Consider the following 21,436-nt stretch of genomic DNA (forward strand, 5'->3'; position numbering starts at 1 on the left):
AACTACAGATGGTTCTCATGTAGCACTTTGTGCTAATTAACCTATATAGGGGGGTATGCAATAAACTAGTAATCTCACAATTATTGATTTTGCCCTCTCCGCCTATTCATCTGAGGCAGTTTTCACCTGTTTTTTTAGGGAAATTCTCACCAATGCCTTTTCATATTTTTTTTTTTTTTTAAAGGCATTGACGAAAAATGCCTCAAAATCAGCAAAAATGGCCCGTATTTTTGCCAGCAAAGGTAAGAAAACATGTGGATTCACCAATCCATATGTTTTTCGCTCCTGCTGAAATCTCCTGCTAATGAATAGGGTAAATCACCATTCGCCCTAAAATAGCAAAAAGTCTAATTGCATACCCCTAATTGCATATCCCTCAGCAACCTAACCACACGACAATTGTTTATACCTCAGAGTAGCTCAAATAAAAGTGTGTGATCTATATTTTATGGTCAACACAATATTTTTTTTCTTTATTATTTTTTCCACTTTTTCACACTTTTGCATCCACGTGGACTCTATTTTAGGATACACTTGTTTTTTGTTTTCTGGGTTTTTTTTATCAGTGAGCATTTTGTTGCTACCTCTTGATTCTGCCTTGTAATGATTATTATTATTATAATTATTATTATTAATTATTCATTCCAACCATTATCCTTCAGACACATTGATTGATCTGTACAGAAACCGTTTCTGTCTCAGTCGGGAAGCAATTTCATACCAACATACTGTATTGTTTCTTGTACACAGAAAAGAAAAGCAATATTTACTACAGACAAATGACGAGGGGCTGGAGAGATAATACATGGGAAACAATATTCTACCCCTAAAATAATAAAAACATCACTATTATCATTTTTAATTTATGAAAGAGACCACTATGCCCAATATATGTTATCAATATATATAAATATGCATGTACTGTTGAAAAAAAAAATTATTTAACATTTTTTTTTAAATATTGCTAACTGTCTAACATATAAAGCTGGGTGTGGGTGTAAAACTAGGCTAGACTCATTACTCTATCTTAAAGACATTAACAAGTACAAAGGAAAATGTGTTCTTCATCTGTTTATCTGTTATTCACACATAAACACATGTTGGACTATATCAGAGCTTCTTAACTTGATAGTTGAGGCCCAAAACAGAATAAGTCAATATTAAAGTTTATTTGTATTTTTATTGTTAATTTGATTATATTAATAAACTGCTGTTAAAATTATGGCACATGTCACAGAAACATGTGTTTTTATTTTGGTGGGATGGGGACTTCGTGTTAGCTAGTTATAACATTCTACATACATTCTGTATTGTTTCCCACCTATAGATGCCCAGACTGATCCCTCTGCTCACCAAACTCAAATGTTGAGACAAATCACAAGTACACCAGGGAAACTGAAGACTCTTATTGAGGAGGATGAAGTTCAGGTAAAAATGTATTGCTATTAATAGGAAAACTAATACAGATATGGAAATTCTCTTCAAATATTGAAACACTCTTGAACTTAAGCTCTGTGTACTAATTGCCTCTAGCAAAGCGGTTGTCTGGCTTTTTTTTTGTTTAACTAATGCTACATTCTCATTGGTTGAATGTATCTCAAGGTACTTTTGACCTATGGCATTAAATATTGACTCCAGCTTTTTTTCTTTTCTTCAATAAACCCCATTTGCTTTGGGACTTTCTTTTTTAAACAACTTTTTATTATGTTTTTTTTCTAATAAAAGATATAACAATAAGTAATAAAGCACACAAAGGGCCGAATGTAATGACTCCCAAGTTTGGCGTCCGTGCGAGATGCCGGCGGAACTTGGATTTTTTTTTTTAGAGGACAATCACTTGCAAGGCATTGTGCTAAAGTGATTGCACCTTTTTCAAGCTCCTGCTTGGAGCAGCGAAACGCTTTAAATATCCACCCACAGGACACCCACATATTCATTCTGCCTGAACCAGCTCCACTTTGACTTCAAGGGTGTGCACTCCAACTGAACGGAAACCTGCCTACTACTTACCAAACAGTGACAGGAACCAAAACCGCGATTGACCTGAGGACTCCAGCCTACACCTGCATTTGGCCTAGGAGAGCGTTCCTCTGGCAAGAAAGGGACCCACCGCAAAAGGCAATTTTTTTGTGTTGGAATACAATATAAACACACATTTTGGAATCTGGAGCAATAAAGGAACAGGCATCCAAAGAAGGACTAACATAGTTAATGAACAGTACCAGTGGGTGAGAAATTGCTCTAATGGGAATTTTAATATGTATTATTATTATTGTTGTTTTTATGTATTAAGCGCTATATGAAATTTATAAAGAGTATATTACATTGATCATTGAGATAATAAAACACACATACAAGCGCTGCTTTAGTTCATGTTCATTATCATTTTATATATATATATATATATATATATACTATATATATATATATATATATATATATCCAATGGGGGAGTCCCGCACGCTCATCAAATTTCCATCTTTGGGGTGCTCTACACAGATAATCCCCTGCACGGGCAATTCTGATATATATAGATTCCAATAAGTAGGCATTCTCCAGTCCATAAATATGTGCTTGAAGAAAATTGTATATATCATACTCACAAGGATACAAATGCAAGGCTTCATTATGTATGCAAAGGGATAGAACAACTGTAACGTTTCGGTCCCTCTGGACCTTTGTCAAGCATGTCACCAATATAAGCCACCAACATAGCACTACAGCAAAGTTATTGCAGCGGAAGTCACATACCTATTCCCTGGATGCCTCTTAAGTACCCCCAGCTCGAGTGGACAATGCGGTATCCCGCTCTGTGTCCAGTGTGCATTCCACCAGAGCTGGACCCGGCGTGCGTTCCCCCGCCACATGTCCGAACGCCGGAGTGCAACTATTTCTGGTTCAAAGGTACTCAAAGTGTATTAGCTAGCGCGATAGCGCGAACACCATGCACAACATAAACAATTTTATCAATATCACGGATGCATAAGAGTTATAATTCAACATCTATGGTACTAATTATTAAATAAACAAACAAAGGGTAAATAATCCCCATAGTACCCAATAACCAATAGCTGCATCCCCTCCGTTACCTAGGGAACGCAGTCAATCTTATGCTTCCTTGTAGGCAATAATCAAAGTACATTACAAGTACAAGTACTCAAATGTACCCTTCACATTTCACTAGAACAACGCACGGTGCCACATACTTTAAACCACAGCTCCTCTAGAACAGGGGGGCCTCAATGGCTCTCCAGGTATAACATATTATCCCAAAACACATTTAATAATTACAAAAAACAACACATATAAAACTCACAATACAAATAATAGGGGGTGTGTAGTGCGACCAATCAACAGCTCAGCGTTAGAACCCATGTACACCCATGTACACAAGAATAATAATTCCGTGCCCACGGGGACAGGTGCACCAATACATAGCGCAGACCATCACACAAAACAACACCTCCAATTTGCTGAAAAACAGGCTATCTTTAAGGGGATGTACCAAACATGGGCGCCATCTTGAAATCAGCCATCTTGAATCTAGGTCAGTTTTTTCAAATGGAAAGGGGTCGTGTAACATGTCAAACAACATCAAAATTTGCTGAAAAGATCAGTTATGGTTCAAATGTTACAACACTATTTTTGTTGGAATTACAGGCTGAACTGTTCTCCATAAAGGACAGTCATTTAATGTGTGGGTGTTGTGCTGCATTGTGGGCTCTTCATGAAAGATGCTAAACCATTGTTGAGGTTGTCTCGTCAGTAGCACTTTTTGGATGACCACTCCGTGACTTGTCAGCCACAGTCCCAGTTTCTTGGAATTTGGAAATTAGGCACCTGACAGTGTTATTTGAAATTGGAGGTCTTTTTGGGTGCCGGTTGTTAAAATCTGCAACTCTGACACAGAAACTTTATTCTCCAGACATAAAAATGACCTCAATTCTCTCCTCTTTTGTCAAAGAGGAGAGAATTGAGGTAATTTTGATGAGCGTTACCTGCAACAGAAAAAAGTATTGTAACTTTTGAACCATAACTGCTATTTCAAATCTGTTTGCAGCAATAAACTTTACAGCAAATTGTAATGTTGTTTGATATGTTACATGACCCCCTTTCCATTTGAAAAAAAACTGACTTAGATTCAAGATGGGCAATTTCAAGATGGCGCCCATGTTCGGTACATACCCTAAAAGATAGCCCACCTCACCCATACCATGCACAGTTTTTGAAACAAAAGGGTGTACTGAGACTTTTGAATCACTCTGTGTATTAATTGTCATGTAGCGATTTGACGTGCACAACATATTACGGTGGCAGATGCACCTGCCTGGTTAAAAGGTGTACCTGGAAAAAATATTCAGTGATGAAGTTGCCTATGGTATGCTCACATGACATGGAACCACATTTTCTTCAAGTTCTTTATTACATTATAACTTAGAGTGATACAAGAAAAAAAAAGTTTCCATTTTATGACAGCTTGATCACAGCATGAGTGTAAGCATTCTTTAACTCTCACAGAATTGCCTATTTATCACAGGTGTAAGCAGTCACTTGAGTGGGCTGATATATGGTGGCATTTTGCCCATTCTACTATTGCTTTAATTGCAAAGCTATCATATTTCATTCAATTACATATTGCTTAACACCATGTAAAAATTTCCACTTAGATCACTGGGTGTATGTACATTGGCCCTCATTCCGAGTTGTTCGCTCGCAAGCTGCTTTTAGCAGCATTGCACACGCTAAGCCGCCGCCTACTGGGAGTGAATCTTAGCTTAGCAAAATTGCGAACGAAAGATTCTCAAAATTGCGAATAGAAATTTCGAAGCAGTTTTTGAGTAGCTCGAGACTTACTCGGCATCTGCGATCAGTTCAGTGCTTGTCGTTCCTGGTTTGACGTCACAAACACACCCAGCGTTCACCCAGACACTCCTCCGTTTCTCCAGCCACTCCCGCGTTTTTCCCAGAAATGGCAGCGTTTTTTCACACACTCCCATAAAACGGCCTGTTTCCGCCCAGAAACACCCACTTCCTGTCAATCACACAACGATCACCAGACCTAAGAAAAAACCTCGTAATGCCGTGAGTAAAATACCAAACTTCTTAGCAAATTTACTTGGCGCAGTCGCAGTGTGAACATTGCGCATGCGCAAATAGCGGAAAATCGCTGCGATGCGAAGAAAATTACAGAGCGAACAACTCGGAATGAGGGCCATTAAGTGAAGATTTTAAAACATATGGTACAGATCAAGCCTGACGGAATGGAACCGTCAGAGACATTATAGGATATACAGTGCCTTGCTAAAGTACAGTATTCACCCCCCTTTGCATTTTTCATGTTTTGTTGCCTCACAACCTGGAATTAAAATGGATTGTTTGAAGGATTGCATAATTTCATTCACAGAACATGCCTACAACTTTGAAGATGTTTTTTTTTTTATTGTGAAGTAAGCAATAAATAGGACAAAATAACAGAAAACTTCAGCGTGCATAACTATTCACCCCCCTAAAGTCAATACTTTCTAGAGCCACCTTTTGCAGCAATTACAGCTGCAAGTCATTCTAGAACCACCTTTTGCGGCAATTACAACTGCAAGTCGCTTTGGATAAGTCTCTATGAGATTGCCACATCTTGCCACTGGGATTTTTGCCCATTCCTCAAGATAAAACTGCTCCAGCTCATTCATGTTGGATGGTTTCCGCTTGAGAACAGCAATCTTCAAGTCTGACCACAGATTCTCAATTGGATTGAGATCTGGGCTTTGACTAGGCCATTCCAACACATTTAAATGTTTCCCCTTAAACCACTCGAGTGTTGCTTTAGCAGCAAGCTTCGGGTCATTGTCCCAGTCTCAAATCACAGGCAGACTGAAACAGGTTTTGCTCAAGAATATCCCTATATTTAGCACCATCCATCTTTTCCTCAACTCGAAACAGTTTCCCAGTCTCAGCTGCTGAAAACATCCCAACAGCATGATGCTGCCACCACCATGTTTCACTGTGGGGATGGTGTTCTTGGGGTGATGGGATGTGTTGGGTTTGCGCTGACATAGCATTTTTCTTTGTGGCCGAAAAGTTAAATTTTAGTCTCATCTGACCAGAGCACCTTCCTCCATACATTTGGGGAGTCGTCCACATGCCTTTTGGCAAACTCAAAAATGTGCCTTCTTATTTTTAACACTAAGTAATGGCTTTTTTTCTGGCCACTTTTACATAAAGCCCAGCTCTATGGACTGTACGGCTTATTGTGGTCACATGCGCAGATACACCAGTCTCTGCTGTGGAACTCTGCAGCTCCTTCAGGGTTACCTGTGGTCTCTGTGCTGCCTCTCTGATTAATGCGCTCCTTGCCCGGTCTGTAAGTTTTGGTGGCCGGCCCTCTCTTGGCAGGTTTGTTGTGGTACCATGTTCTTTCCATTTGAGGATGATGGATTTGATGGTGTTCCCGGTGGATCATCAAAGATTTGGATTTTTTTTATAACCCAATCCTGACTTGTACTTCTCAACAACTTTGTCCCTAACTTGTTTGGAGAGCTTCTTGGTCTTCATGGTGTGATGCCTCTTGCTTAGTGGTGTTGCAGCCTCTGGGGCCTTTCAGAAAAGGTGTGTTTATACTGACAGATCATGTGACACTTAGATTGCACACAGGTGGACTTCATTTCACTAATTATGTGACTTATGAAGGTAATGGGTTGCACCAGAACTTTTGAGGGGCTTCATAGCAAAGGGGGTGAGTACATGTGCATGCCAATTTTCAGATTTTTATATATAAAAATTCTTTTTTATATACATTTTTCTCATTTCACTTCACCAACTTAGACTATTTTGTGCATATCCATCACATAAAATTCAGATTAAAAAATAAATAAATGACAAGTTATAAAGTAACAAAGTAGGTAAAAAGCCAAGGCGGGTGAATACTTTAGCAAGGCACTGTATAAGTGTGAGGGTGAATAGAGTGCTGTAATGATAAGGAGAAGAACTAATGAAAGAATGAGTGAGAAGTAGTAAAGTAATCAAGGCTGAGTTACTATAAATTGTGTTGTTGAGCTGCCAATGGCTCATGTAAGAGAAATGTGTGTTTTTTTTATAAAAAATTTGCTTGGCAGCCAAAAGCTTGTCCGTTGTGTTCGAATGGTTAATATAATTACAGTGTGCTATAATGCGCAGGCATATCTCACTTATACAGTGCATTAAATCCAATCTGTTTCCCTGCCCCACATCTGGATTTGCTATGCACATTCTTCAATATACAACCACATTTTAACAGATTCTCTGTGGTGCTTAACATTTCATTTTTATAGCCTTAATAACGATGTTTTTCATTACATGCCCATTGGTTTATTGAGTATGTTCTACGCATAAAAAGCAGAACATTAAGCATCATTTCTTTAGACAGTTCTGTGCCTTGTTGTTTATATACTGGCCTTATATCTCCTATGCAATATCTCCTTCCAGATGTTTGTGGGAGACTCCTCCATGATATCAGTCCCGTCTGTGAGAAGTGCAGACCCAAATGACTGGAAAAATGATGATCCCTCACCATATAAGGAGGAAGAAACAGAGCTAGCACTCTCAAATGAAGAGAAAAATATGTTAGGTATGTCTTAAGGGCCTGAATATTGAACTGACCTGTACTTTAACCCTTTAATGACCACCAAGAGATGAACATCATGATGGGCTTGGCTTCACAGTGTCAGTTATAGATCTACGCTTCAGGCATAGATTTGTGGCACAATTTTAATTGTGATTGGGCAACTAGTAACAGCCACAGATCAGAATGAAAAGACTGGATATCACTTTCAGAGGACGGTGATGATCTGACAAGTTAAGGTTTAGTTATTGCTTGCATTGTCGTCAGGGAGTGTAATGCTAGCCATACATCAGACCAACTTTTCTCCAACACTCCAAACTTCCAACCATCCAACTTGTCTGTTCAACTAAAACAGTGCTCCACACATCTAACCAACTTTTCATCAGTGCTCCACATATCTAACCAACTTTTCATCAGTGCTCCACACATCTAACCAACTTTTCATCAGTGCTCCACACATCTAACCAACTTTTCATCAGTGCTCCACACATCTAACCAACTTTTCATCAGTGCTCCACACATCAAACCAACTTTTCATCAGTGCTCCACACATCTAACCAACTTTTCATCAGTGCTTCACACATCTAACCAACTTTTCATCAGTGCTCCACACATCTAACCAACTTTTCATCAGTGCTTCACACATCTAACCAACTTTTCATCAGTGCTCCACACATCTAACCAACTTTTCATCAGACCAACCAACCTGTCAACTTCTATCCAACTTGTGATGTCACAGAAGTATGCGGACAGTACTTCAGTTTTGGGGGTGTTTTAATTCAAATTATACAGAAGTGTCTTTATTTCAGTGAAACTGGGCCTTTCTTTCATCACCATACATTTATTAAATTCACTTATTTTTATAGTAAACTATGGATCCCAGCATGGTTGGGCTGCCAAGGCAAGTTGGAACTTGGAAAACCACAAGTACCAGCATGCGAGGTATTAATGGACCTGCTGGTACTTGTAGTTCCACAGTAAAAGAAATATAGAAATAAACACACATACACACACACCTTGAAAGTATAAGTTTGCTTACACACTTACCTACATCCTACGCCTCCATTCATGTCCCCTTGTCCAGTAGAATCCATTAGGGTACCTGTAAAAAAAAAAAAAAATACTCACCTACTTCCAGTGAAGATTGGTCCTCTTCAGTCCATGTAGACATCCAGGGGTTAAAAAAAAGTTTTCCTGTTAATTATGCAGGTATCAGCTCCACTATAGCTGAAGATTGTATCTCATTGTGGATACATTTTTAATTCTAGACTTACAATGTAACAATTGGAAAAACAAATAGTTTCAGTTATGTTCAGTTAGGAATGGAATTCTCACTGCTCAATTATGAGCAGTTTAATACCCCTTTTACACATGCTGCAAAAACCCGGGTTTTTGCAGGTGAATGCGCATCAACCTGGGTTTTTGGTATGTTTGAAAGGAAACTAGCTGAGAAGCAGTCAGGCTGAGACATGGGAATTTTCTGCTTTACAGACCTGGGAAATTCCCAGGTCGCATGAGTACAAACAAGTACAAACAGCTCGCACCCACAAATAAGTGTGGCTGTATGTGACACTCGCAGTACCACCAGACTCACAGATTTTTGTTCTAACCACCTACTGGTATTCTCACTGCAGCTAAACACCATTCATTATTACAGTACATGTAAGCTCTCACGAGCAGGGCCCTCTTCCCTCATGTGCTTTTCCTTCTCTTACACTATGCTATACTCTATACTCCCTTTGATGGCACCATACTCTCGGTTTTCTGCCACCCTGTTCCAGTGCCAGGTTTTGCTGATGCAGCTATGGTTAAATACCTTGTACTTGTCCTATATTGTCTGGAACTGTATGTGCTGTTTTCTTGTTCTGCTCATTTGTTTATGTACTCTGCAATGGGCGCTGCAGAGCCCTTGTGGCGCCATAGAAATAAAAAAAATATTATTATTATTATTATTATTAATGATAATAATATTATCTACATATTTTGGACTCATGGTTTGCGCCAGCTTCACTGTATAATATAACAGTATACAAAGCTATATGTGCGTTGGCCCTTATTGTGGCGGTGCTCGCAAGTGGTGGGAGGGGATGGCACTGTGGAATTGGTGTGCCCACATCTCACTCTCCATCACATCTCTCTCTCACCCCCCACAGCTCGATCTCCATCACGTCTCTCTCTCACCCCCACATCTCGCTCTCCATCACGTCTCTCTCTCACCCCCCACAGCTCGATCTCCATCACGTCTCTCTCTCACCCCCACATCTCGCTCTCCATCACGTCTCTCTCACAACTTGTGATGTCACAGAAGTAGGCGGAAAGCCCAACACAGTAATGCCCCCGGCACAATATTATGCCACACACACACCGCAATGCCCATGATACATTATGCTCTACAGTAAAGCTTCTAATTACTTATAAATTACCTGCTCATTGCCAAAGGTTTCACGTGCTGAGTGTCATGCCCCTTGCCAGGGGTTTCATGTGCTGGGTATCTTGCTATTTGCCAGCAAGCGTGCGCAGCCAGGCAGGAATGTACCAGCAGCAGGTCAGTGCTCCCATCTCAGTGTCTGCTCTTTCACCAGCCTAGTGTTCCCCATCATTACTGCCCCCCCAACCAAGTGTCTCCCCCTCTCTCAGCCAGCCCACCTTGCCCATTTTACTGCCCCCCTTTCCCATCCTGCCCAGTACTCAAAATTTTCCATGGGTGCTCAATCCCAGGAGCACCGACAGAATCGGCGCCCATGTGTGTGCGTGTGTGTGTGTGTGTGTGTGTGTGTGTGTGTGTATATATATATATATATATATATATATATAAATATATATATATAATGTGTGTGTGTCGTGAGGTGGCACTCAGCACTCAGACGTCTAAATAAATGACACTAAGGATCCCCTCTGGTGAGTCTCACCAAAGGGGGTCCTTTGTGTCATTTATTTAGATGTCTGAGTGCCGCCTCATGATACATATATTGTTTCCAACTTCGAGCAGGAGTGTGGAAAACTTTTGGGATCACAGACGCACATTGTCACAGCAGAGAAGGAGTGCTGGCTTTTACAGACTTATATTTACAGACTTATATATATATATATATATATATATATATATATTTGCTGGCAGGTTGTATTACTACTCTATGGGGTCTGTGTGTGTTGGGGTGGGGGTGGGTGGAGGTATGGGTGCAAGCACATGAGACAGGGAGCCACCTATTCCCCACCATTCGATAAATAAAATAAAACTGCCCCCCACTCAATGGGCTGGATTCAGCTCATGGGTGACCACCCCTGTGTCACAGCACACAGGGGCACAGAGGGGTGGAAGGGGGAGCAGGTCACTGCCTTTATGTGACATATAGCGGGTATGGGTCATAGCAGCCCACTGCGCCCTCACTCACTCATCCACCTCCACCTCCTCAGTGGCAGCTCCCCTCGCCCACCGTCTCCTTCCCACCTTTCTCATCGCGGGTGGAATGCGGGGGGGGGAGGGTGCGATCGCGGGTAAAGTGCGGGGGTGCAGCGATCGCACATGGGGGGTGGGCAGTGACCGTGGGTGTGGTGTCAATGATGGGTCCTGGTGTGATCCCTGAACCTTCTCCTGCTCCACAGCACACAGGGGCACGGGGTGTGGGGGGGGGAGCCAATGCATGTTGCCAATGCTGAGGTGACCCCTGCACCTGCTCCACAGCGCATAGGGGCACGGCATGGGGAAGCCGGTCACTGCCTTCATGTTACAGATCACGAGGGGTGCAGTGATCTCAGGTGGGGTGCCAATGCTGGGGTCCCAGTGTGACCCCTGAACCTGCTCCACAGCACACAGAGACACGGCGGAGGGAGGGGGCGGTCATTGCCTTCATGTTACATATAGCTGACCACTGCGCCCTCACTCACTCATCCACCTCCTCAGTGACAGCCCCCCCTAGCCTGCCGTCTCCTTCCCTCCATTCTCATCACAGGTGGAATGCGGAGGGGAGGGGGGGCGCGATCGCGGGTAAAGTGCGGGGGTGCCGCGATCGCGGGTGGGATGCGGGGGTGCCGCGATCGTGGGTGAAATGCGGGGGTGCCGTGATCGCGCGCGCGTGGGGAAGGGGGGTTAGTGACCACGGGAGTGGTGCCAATTATAGGGTCCTGTTGTGACCCCTGAACCTTCTCCTGCTCCACAGCACATAGAGGCACTGCAGGAGGAGGGGGAAGCCGATCACTGTTACAGACCGCGATCAGGGGCGAGGTACGGGGTGCCGTGATTGTGGGGGCAGTGACCGCGGGAAGGGTGCAGTGATCTCAGGTGGGGTGCCAATGCTGGGGTCCCAGTGTGACCCCTGAACCTGCTCCTGCTCCACAGCGCACGGGCACGTCGGGGAGGGGGGTGGTCACTGCCTTCATGTTACACAGTAGCGGATCTTGCCACGGGCAAGCAGGACTTTTGCCCGGGGCGCCGGCGCCATCTGGAGGGCCCCACACCATGGCAAGATCCGCTACTGCAGTGCTGTGCCCCCCTCTGTGTCCCGCTGCCGCTGCGTCCCGCTGTGAAGAGGACCTTTACTGTGCGGTGCGCGATGACGTCATCGCGCACCCCCTTCGTGAAGAGGACCTTTGCTGTGCAGTGCACCGCACAGCATTTCAGCGGCGCTACTACTGTACAGGGGGCGTAACTGACCACGCCCCCTGTATGAAGCAACGCCCATACTACCCGCCCGGGGTGCAAAAAGGCAGAGAACCGGCCCTGATGTTACATATAGCTGACCGCTGCGCCCTCACTCACTCATCCACCTCCTCAGTGACAGCCCCCATCGCCCGCCATCTCCTTCCCTCCATTCTCATCGCGGGTGGAATGCGGGGGTGCCGCGATCGCTGGTGCGGTGCAGGGGTGCCGCGATTGCGGGGGAGCAGTGACCGCAGGTGGGGTGCCGTGATCGCGGGGGTGGGAGGCAGTGCTCTCGAGTGAGGTGCCAATGCTGGGGTCCCGGTGTGACCCCTGGACCTGCTCCTGCTCCACAGTACCGCTGCCAGGGATCCTGGGTGACAGAAGCAGGCGGACGCTGCTGGCCAGTGTCCACTTACTTATCGTTCAGTTGGGGGGAAAGTTTCCCCTACACCTGAACGATTAGTTGGGAAAATCAAACAAGTTTGATTTTCCCAACTAGTTGGATAGACCGTTTCTGGACGTTTTTTAGCGTGTGCAAGCAAAAGGCTGATAATCGTTTGCTCCCACACACTGCCAGATTATCGTTCCAACCAGCCAACTAGTTGGCTGGTTGGAACGATATCTCCCTGATGTATGGCCAGCATAACTATAGTGGATGCCATTGCCTTGGGGTACGGAGGCTTTGGAGGCTGCATTTATATGTATCAATGCCCCACCCCTTTATGCAGCACAAACTCCCTGCCTTTAGCTGGTGCCACCATCTTCTGTGTGATATATTCTGACGCAGGCTGTGACCTAATCTTTACTATTACCTGCAATACTGCCATCTTTCTGGATATACTGTATCACATGAAAGGTGGTTCTGCCAGGAAGTGGGAGGGTGAAACCCACTGCAGACACACTGTGTGGTCTGTTCTGGGTGTATTGAGTGCAGTACAGAGTCCCTTTGACCCACGGACTCACATGCACTGTCCACTTTTAACCCTTTATAGAATGACACTTCATTTGGCTAATACAATTGAAAATGGTTGTTGCATAATATAATATGCACTTATGACAATGGGACTGATTCTGAGCTGCTAGCAGAACAAAAAATAGGATTTTAATACCTACCGGTAAATCCTTTTCTCTTAGTCCGTAGAGGATGCTGGGGTCACATCAAGAACCATGGGGTATAGACGGGATCTGCAGGAGACATGGGCACTTTAAGACTTTCAAAGGGTGTGAACTGGCTCCTCCCTCTATGCCCCTCCTCCAGACTCCAGTTATAGGAACTGTGCCCAGGGAGATGGACATTTCGAGGAAAAGGATTTATTGTTAAACTAAAGTGAGATACATACCAGCTCACACCTCAAGCACGCCGTACAACATGGCATTCAACATAACGCAAGTCTACGGCATGAACAACGTCAGCAACAAGAAAATTTTACCAAGAGGGTCTGGGGCGCTAGAATCACTGGTTGTGCTGACTGGAATATGGACTGGACATGCAGCTCTTAAATGAAAACACAAATTGTACACATAGCGTAATACTGTCACAATAAATTGTGCTGATATAAACACGATAATGCTGGACTCGTACCCCAAGATGGATATGAATGGCTTTGATCTGGAGTCCTACTCCTGTTATATCAGATCCAGCACTTCTTGTTCACAATTCTCTCAGGAATCCAAATTCCCCCTGGTTCACTCACACGGATGTATATGTGGGGAAGAAAAAGCTTCAAATAGTGTGATACCATTCAATAAATGTAATTGGAAAGAAATGAGTGGACCCTCACCATTTAGTAGATTATTGAGGGCACAGAATAGATCTCTTAAACGGAGACAGCAGTCATTGCCATAGTTGAACAATTATCCTTAATTCCTCTTCCTCCTGAGAGTTAGGGTTTCTCCCCAATATATTCACAATGGATATATATATCTTGAGAAAGATAACAGAAGGTTATCGAAACGCGTTGGTGGAGGTACTGGGCGGTGACTGGAACTACTTACCTGCTTGTTTGATGACGATTTCTGGGGACGCCTGGCTATCATCTGTTAACTTGCCTGATTACATCTATTGGATGGTGAGAGTCCATTTTCGGCCCATGTTTGTGTTTTTATGTATGTTTTAATAAATGGTGTTACACTATTTGGAGCTTTTTTCCATATATATATCCATTGTGATTCTAAAAGGCACATGGAAGTTTTGCCTTACAAGGGTGAGGAATTGTTTGGGGATGGTCTCTCGGACCTCGTTTCCACAGCGACAGCTGGGAAGTCGACATTTTTACCCCAGGTTCCCTCACAGCCAAAGAAAGCACCGTATTATCAGGTACAGTCCTTTCGGCCCCAGAAAGGCAAGCGGGTTAAAGGCGCGTCCTTTCTGCCCAGAGGCAGGGGTAGAGGGAAAAAGCTGCACCATACAGCCAGTTCCCAAGAACAGAAATCCTCCCCTGCTTCCACTAAATCCACTGCATGACGCATGAAAATTTCAGCTCTGGGGCCTGCTCCTTCTCCCCACATGGCTTCCTCTCATATGACTCCCTGGATGACTCTGCTGACTTGAAATGTGTTGGTGATATTTATAGAGCGCTGTGTGGTGTCCCATGGAGTCTGTCCCGGGCTCAGGGATCACTGAAAAAAAAAAAATATATAATTATTCATATATATATATATATATATATATATATATATATAGGGCTGACGTAACCCACTCAGTGGCACCCGCTGTGTGTATAAGTGGCATTACTACTGTAAGCATTAGCTATACAAGGGGCACTACTACCTATATGCATTATGTGTATAAGGGGCACTACTGTGTAGCTTAATGTGTGTAAGGGGTACTACTGTGTAAAGTGAATAAGGGGCACTACTGTACGTCGTAATGTGAATAAGGGACACTACTGTTTGGTGTAATGTGAATAAGTTTGTGCTACTGTGTGGCATAATTTGAAATGTGGGTACTATTGTGTGGCCACTCCCCTTCCTTGTGAGACCACACCCTTTTTGCTTTGTGCACCTTTGACGTGCACTATCCCTTTGCAAAGTTTGGGAGAAAGGGAGGGCACAAATTTATAGTTTGCAGGGTAGTGACAAACACCCTAGCACCGGCCCTGGGTGGTAGTAAGCATGCCCCCCTGGGCAAAAAATAAGAATTTACTCACCGGTAATTCTATTTCTCGTAGTCCGTAGTGGATGCTGGGACTCCGTAAGGACCATGGGGAATAGCGGCTCCGCAGGAGACTAGGCACAACTAAAAGAAAGCTTTTGGTCTAACTGGTGTGCACTGGCTCCTCCCTCTATGACCCTCCTCCAGACTTCAGTTAGGATACTGTGCCCGGAAGAGCTGACACAATAAGGAAGGATTTTGAATCCCGGGTAAGACTCATACCAGCCACACCAATCACACCGTATAACTCGTGATACAATACCCAGTTAACAGTATGACAATAACTGAGCCTCTCAACAGATGGCTCAACAATAACCCTTTAGTTAAACAATAACTATATACAAGTATTGCAGACAATCCGCACTTGGGATGGGCGCCCAGCATCCACTACGGACTACGAGAAATAGAATTACTGGTGAGTAAATTCTTATTTTCTCTGACGTCCTAAGTGGATGCTGGGACTCCGTAAGGACCATGGGGATTATACCAAAGCTTCCAAACGGGCGGGAGAGTGCGGATGACTCTGCAGCACCGAATGGGCAAACTCTAGGTCCTCCTCAGCCAGGGTGTCAAACTTGTAGAATTTAGCAAATGTTTTTGACCCCGACCAAGTAGCTGCTCGGCAAAGTTGTAGAGCCGAGACCCCTCGGGCAGCCGCCCAAGAAGAGCCCACCTTCCTCGTGGAATGGGCTTTCACTGATTTAGGATGCGGCAGTCCAGCCGCAGAATGTGCAAGCTGAATCGTACTACAGATCCAGCGAGCAATAGTCTGCTTTGAAGCAGGTGCACCCAACTTGTTGGGCGCATACAGGATAAATAGCGAGTCAGTCTTTCTGACTCCAGCTGTCCTGGAAACATACATTTTCAGGGCCCTGACTACGTCCAACAACTTGGAAGCCTCCAAGTCTTTAGTAGCCGCAGGCACCACGATAGGTTGGTTCAGATGAAAGGCTGATACCACCTTAGGGAGAAATTGGGGACGAGTCCTCAATTCTGCCCTATCCATATGGAAAATCAGATAAGGGCTTTTACATGACAAAGCAGCCAATTCTGATACACGCCTGGCTGAAGCCAAGGCCAACAACATGACCACTTTCCACGTGAGATATTTCAATTCCACGGTTTAAGTGGCTCAAACCAATGTGACTTTAGGAAATCCAACACCACGTTGAGATCCCAAGGTGCCACTGGAGGCACAAAAGGGGGCTAAATATGCAGCACTCCTTTAACAAAAGTCTGAACTTCAGGTAGTGAAGCCAGTTCTCTCTGGAAGAAAATCGATAGAGCCGAAATCTGGACCTTAATGGAACCCAATTTGAGGCCCATAGTCACCCCTGACTGTAGGAAGTGTAGAAAACGGCCCAGCTGAAATTCCTCCGTTGGGGCCTTCCTGGCCTCACACCACGCAACATATTTTCGCCAAATGCGGTGATAATGGTTTGCGGTCACTTCTTTCCTAGCTTTAATCAGCGTAGGAATGACTTCCTCCGGAATGCCCTTTTCCTTCAGGATCCGGTGTTCAACCGCCATGCCGTCAAACGCAGCCGCGGTAAGTCTTGGAACAGACAGGGCCCCTGCTGCAGCAGGTCCTATCTGAGCGGCAGAGGCCATGGGTCCTCTGAGATCATTTCTTGTAGTTCCGGGTACCAAGTTCTTCTTGGCCAATCCGGAACAATGAGTATAGTTCTTACTCCTCTTCTCCTTATTATCCTCAGTACCTTTGGTATGAGAGGAAGAGGAGGGAACACATAAACCGACCGGTACACCCACCTGGCGCAATATCTTTCTAGCTTTTTGTTTAGGCGGGACGCCATCATGTCCACCTGTGGCCTTTCCCAACGGTTTACAATCAGTTGGAAGACTTCTGGATGAAGTCCCCACTCTCCCGGGTGGAGGTCGTGCCTGCTGAGGAAGTCTGCTTCCCAGTTGTCCACTCCCAGAATGAACACTGCTGACAGTGCTACCACGTGATTTTCCGCCCATCGGAGAATCCTTGTGGCTTCTGCCATCGCCGTCCTGCTTCTCGTGCCGCCCTGTCGGTTTACATGGGCGACTGCCGTGATGTTGTCTGACTGGATCAGTACCGGCTGGTTTTGAAGCAGGGGTTTTGCCTGACTTAGGGCATTGAAAATGGCCCTCAGTTCCAGAATATTTATGTGTAGGGCAAGTCTCCTGACTTGACCATAGTCCTTGGAAGTTTCTTCCCTGTGTGACTGCCCCCCAGCCTCGAAGGCTGGCATCCGTGGTCACCAGGACCCAGTCCTGTATGCCGAATCTGCGGCCCTCTTGAAGATGAGCACTTTGCAGCCACCACAGCAGAGACACCCTGGTCCTTGGAGACAGGGTTATCAGCCGATGCATCTGAAGATGCGTTCCGGACCACTTGTCCAACAGGTCCCACTGAAAGGTTCTTGCATGGAACCTGCCGAATGGAATTGCTTCGTAGGAAGCTACCATCTTTCCCAGGATCCGTGTGCAGTGATGCACTGACACCTGTTTTGGTTTTAGGAGGCCTCTGACTAGAGATGACAGCTCCTTGGCCTTCTCCTCCGAGAGAAACACTTTTTTCTGTTCTGTGTCCAGATCCATCCCCAGGAACAGTAGACGTGTCGTAGGGACCAGCTGTGACTTTGGAATATTTAGAATCCAGCCGTGCTGTTGTAGCACCTCCCGAGATAGTGCTACCCCGACCAACAACTGTTCCCTGGACCTCGCCTTTATCAGGAGATCGTCCAAGTACGGGATAATTAAAACTCCCTTCTTTCGAAGGAGTATCATCATTTCGGCCATTACCTTGGTAAAGACCCTCGGAGCCGTGGATAGACCAAGCGGCAACGTCTGGAATTGGTAATGACAATACTGTACCACAAATCTGAGGAACTCCTGGTGAGGATGGTAAATGGGGACATGCAGGTAAGCATCCTTGATGTCCAGTGATACCATGTAATCCCCCTCGTCCAGGCTTGCAATAACCGCCCTGAGCGATTCCATCTTGAACTTGAATTTTTTTATATATGTGTTCAAGGATTTCAAATTTAAAATGGGTCTCACCGAACCGTACGGTTTCGGTACCACAAACATTGTGGAATAGTAACCCCGTCCTTGTTGAAGTAGGGGCACCTTGACTATCACCTGCTGGGAATACAGCTTGTGAATTGCCTCTAGCACTGCCTCCCTGCCTGAGGGAGTTGTTGGCAAGGCAGATTTGAGGAAACGGCGGGGGGGAGACGTCTCGATTTCCAGCTTGTACCCCTGAGATACTACTTGAAGGATCCAGGGATCCACCCGTGAGCGAGCCCACTGATTGCTGAAGTTTTTGAGACGGGCCCCCACCGTACCTGGCTCCGCCTGTGGAGCCCCAGCGTCATGCGGTGGACTTGGAGGAAGCGGGGGAGGACTTTTGCTCCTGGGAACTGGCTGTATGCTGCAGCTTTTTCCCCCTACCTGTCACGATCCGGGTATCTGGACGCCATTACTTACCCTTCAGATGCCTCCTAAGGCTGGCTCAGCGTTCCAGGACCGGATCCCGCTGTTCCTGAGTTTCCACATGCAGAATGTCAGAGTGGTGATTTCATCAGCCGCGGCCTCCGCTGTGCCCGCGTGGTTAAATGTGCGCTTGTCAGTCTGGCGTCTCCTGTCTCCTGTGGCCGGCGTCGCCATTACTGTTTCAATTCTCACATGGATTACAAACCAAACTTCCCTCCAAGTGTCTGCATGGGCGCAGCCATCTTGGATTTTGTCATCTGATCATTTCCACCAATCTGCTGTCTGTATTGTTGATTTGCATAATTGCCTAGCCAACCCCTTCCTTGCTGCAGGTATAAGTAAGCTGTGCCTGAGCAAGGAAGGCGTCAGTGCTTTGGTTGTCTAACCTAGTTCCAGTTTGTCTCTCTCCTGTGGTTGTCTTCCAGGTTCCAGCTCCTGTCTCCAGACTTCTGCTATAGAGACCCGCACCAGCATTCCATCTGCGGTGTAGCCTGACTCTCCGATCCATTCTGGACTCACCTGTTTCCAGCTACAACAATCACCTGCTTCCAGCCCAGCTTCCAGCAGTGTACAGCTTCTCTTAAAGGGCCGGTGTCCTTTCTGCAGTTTACCACTCTCCACCGGTATTATTATTTCACCGCTCTCAAACAATCACCTGCTTCCAGCCCAGCTTCCAGCAGTGTACAGCTTCTCTTAAAGGGCCGGTGTCCTTTTCTGCAGTTTACCACTCTCCACCGGTATTATTATTTCACCGCTCTCAAACTCCAAACTTCATTATTATTTCATCGCTCTCAAGTTCGTTTATTATTTAACTGGTCCCAGCCAGTATCCACTCCGTATCAACAACAGTCTGGTTCCAGCCAGTATCCACAGCAGCCGTTTTATCTTCAGCAGCCCAGCCTTTCCTGGAACACCGGCTGGTACGATCCTGGGTTCTCTCCATTGCTACAGTCAGGCCTGGTAAGGACTTTCCAACTAGAAGATTATAAGAACTGTCTCACACTACCAGTGCCTGTGGCCCTTGCCACCCTGTAGTACCCAGGAATTGTATTTATCCTCTGTTGACTTTTATGTTTCCTTTTACTGCTGCTGTGTTACGGAGTTTGTCATAATAAACATCATTGACTTTTATCCTGGTTGTCGTGGTCACGCCTTCGGGCAGTTATTCTACATGTTACTTACATGTCTAGGGGTCTGATACAACCTCCCAGGTTCCGTTACATCTCAGCCCTACAACTGAGGCTGCCTCCCGTCAGCTCAGGCCCTCAGTTGTGACAGTAAGCACTGACCTAATGAATCCAGCCGGAGACCAGGATCAAGCGGCCGGGCCGATGCAAGAACTGGCAGCCCGACTTGAACATCAGGAGGCTGCACAGGGCCACATCATCCGCTGTCTCCAGGATCTCTCTACACGGCTGGATGGGATTCAAACGACCCTCCGTGGACCTGGCACGCCCGGTGCGTCCACTACAGTGACACCAGCTGTAACCCCACCCACCTTACCCATTTCCAGTCCACATCTTCATCTTCCAACGCCAGCAAAATTTGATGGATCTCCAAGGTTCTGCAGGGGATTTCTCAATCAATGTGAAATCCACTTTGAGCTTCTACCTGGCAATTTCTTCAGTGACCGTACCAAAATTGCCTATATCATCTCCCTTCTCAGTGGCTCAGCCCTTGACTGGGCATCACCTTTATGGGAGAAGTCTGATCCCCTGCTATTCTCCTATACTGACTTTGTAGCTACATTCAGGCGCATCTTCGACGAGCCAGGCCGGATAACATCTGCTTCATCTGAGATTCTCCGTTTACGCCAGGGAACACGTACTGTGGGACAGTATCTTATACAGTTTAAAATCCTGGCATCCGAACTGGCATGGAACGACGAGGCCATGTATGCTGCATTCTCGCATGGCTTATCAGAACGCATCAAGGATGAGTTAGCTACCAGAGACTTGCCCCCTAAGTTGGATGAGCTAATTTCTCTTTGCACGAAGGTTGATCTACGTTTCAGAGAGAGAGCAACCGAGCGAGGAAGATCATCTACTCCTAAATCTTCTGCTCCTCCTCCTCGTCAACCATCTCCATCCAAGGATGAGCCTATGCAAATTAGTCGTTCCCGTCTATCTCCCGCTGAGCGCCGAAGACGTCTCTCTGAGTCTCTCTGTCTCTACTGTGCAGCTCCGTCGCACACTATCAATGCCTGTCCCAAACGTCCGGGAAACTCCAGATCCTAGCTCGCCAAGGAGAGGGCCGGCTAGGAGTAATGATCTCCTCTCCATCTCCTCATGACTGTAACCTCCCAGTGTCGCTCCAAATTGCTCAACGTTACAGGAACGTCATTGCCCTCCTTGATTCCGGAGCAGCTGGGAATTTCATAACCGAAGCTTATGTTAAACGGTGGTCCCTACCCACCGAGAGACTGTCCTCGTCCATCTCTTTGACTGCCGTGGATGGCAGCAAGATTTTTGACGCAGTCATTTCCTTAAGGACTCTTCCAGTTCGTCTGAGAGTGGGAGTTCTTCATTCTGAGTATATTTCTTTTTTAGTGATTCCAAGAGCC

General features: G+C 45.5%; 1 protein-coding gene across 1 annotated transcript in view; it reads left to right on the top strand.

Moving 5' to 3' along the window:
- The window catches only part of LOC134910927 (uncharacterized), a 455,362-nt gene that overhangs the window by 23,041 nt on the left and 410,885 nt on the right, over positions 1–21,436 (top strand). Inside the window, exons 11-12 of the mRNA XM_063919317.1 lie at positions 1,328–1,428; positions 7,459–7,600. Of these exons, the coding sequence (XP_063775387.1) occupies positions 1,328–1,428; positions 7,459–7,600 (243 nt within the window). The remainder of the gene's footprint in view (positions 1–1,327; positions 1,429–7,458; positions 7,601–21,436) is intronic.

This window comes from Pseudophryne corroboree, chromosome 4, assembly GCF_028390025.1.
Source record: "Pseudophryne corroboree isolate aPseCor3 chromosome 4, aPseCor3.hap2, whole genome shotgun sequence".
Taxonomy (NCBI): domain Eukaryota; kingdom Metazoa; phylum Chordata; class Amphibia; order Anura; family Myobatrachidae; genus Pseudophryne; species Pseudophryne corroboree.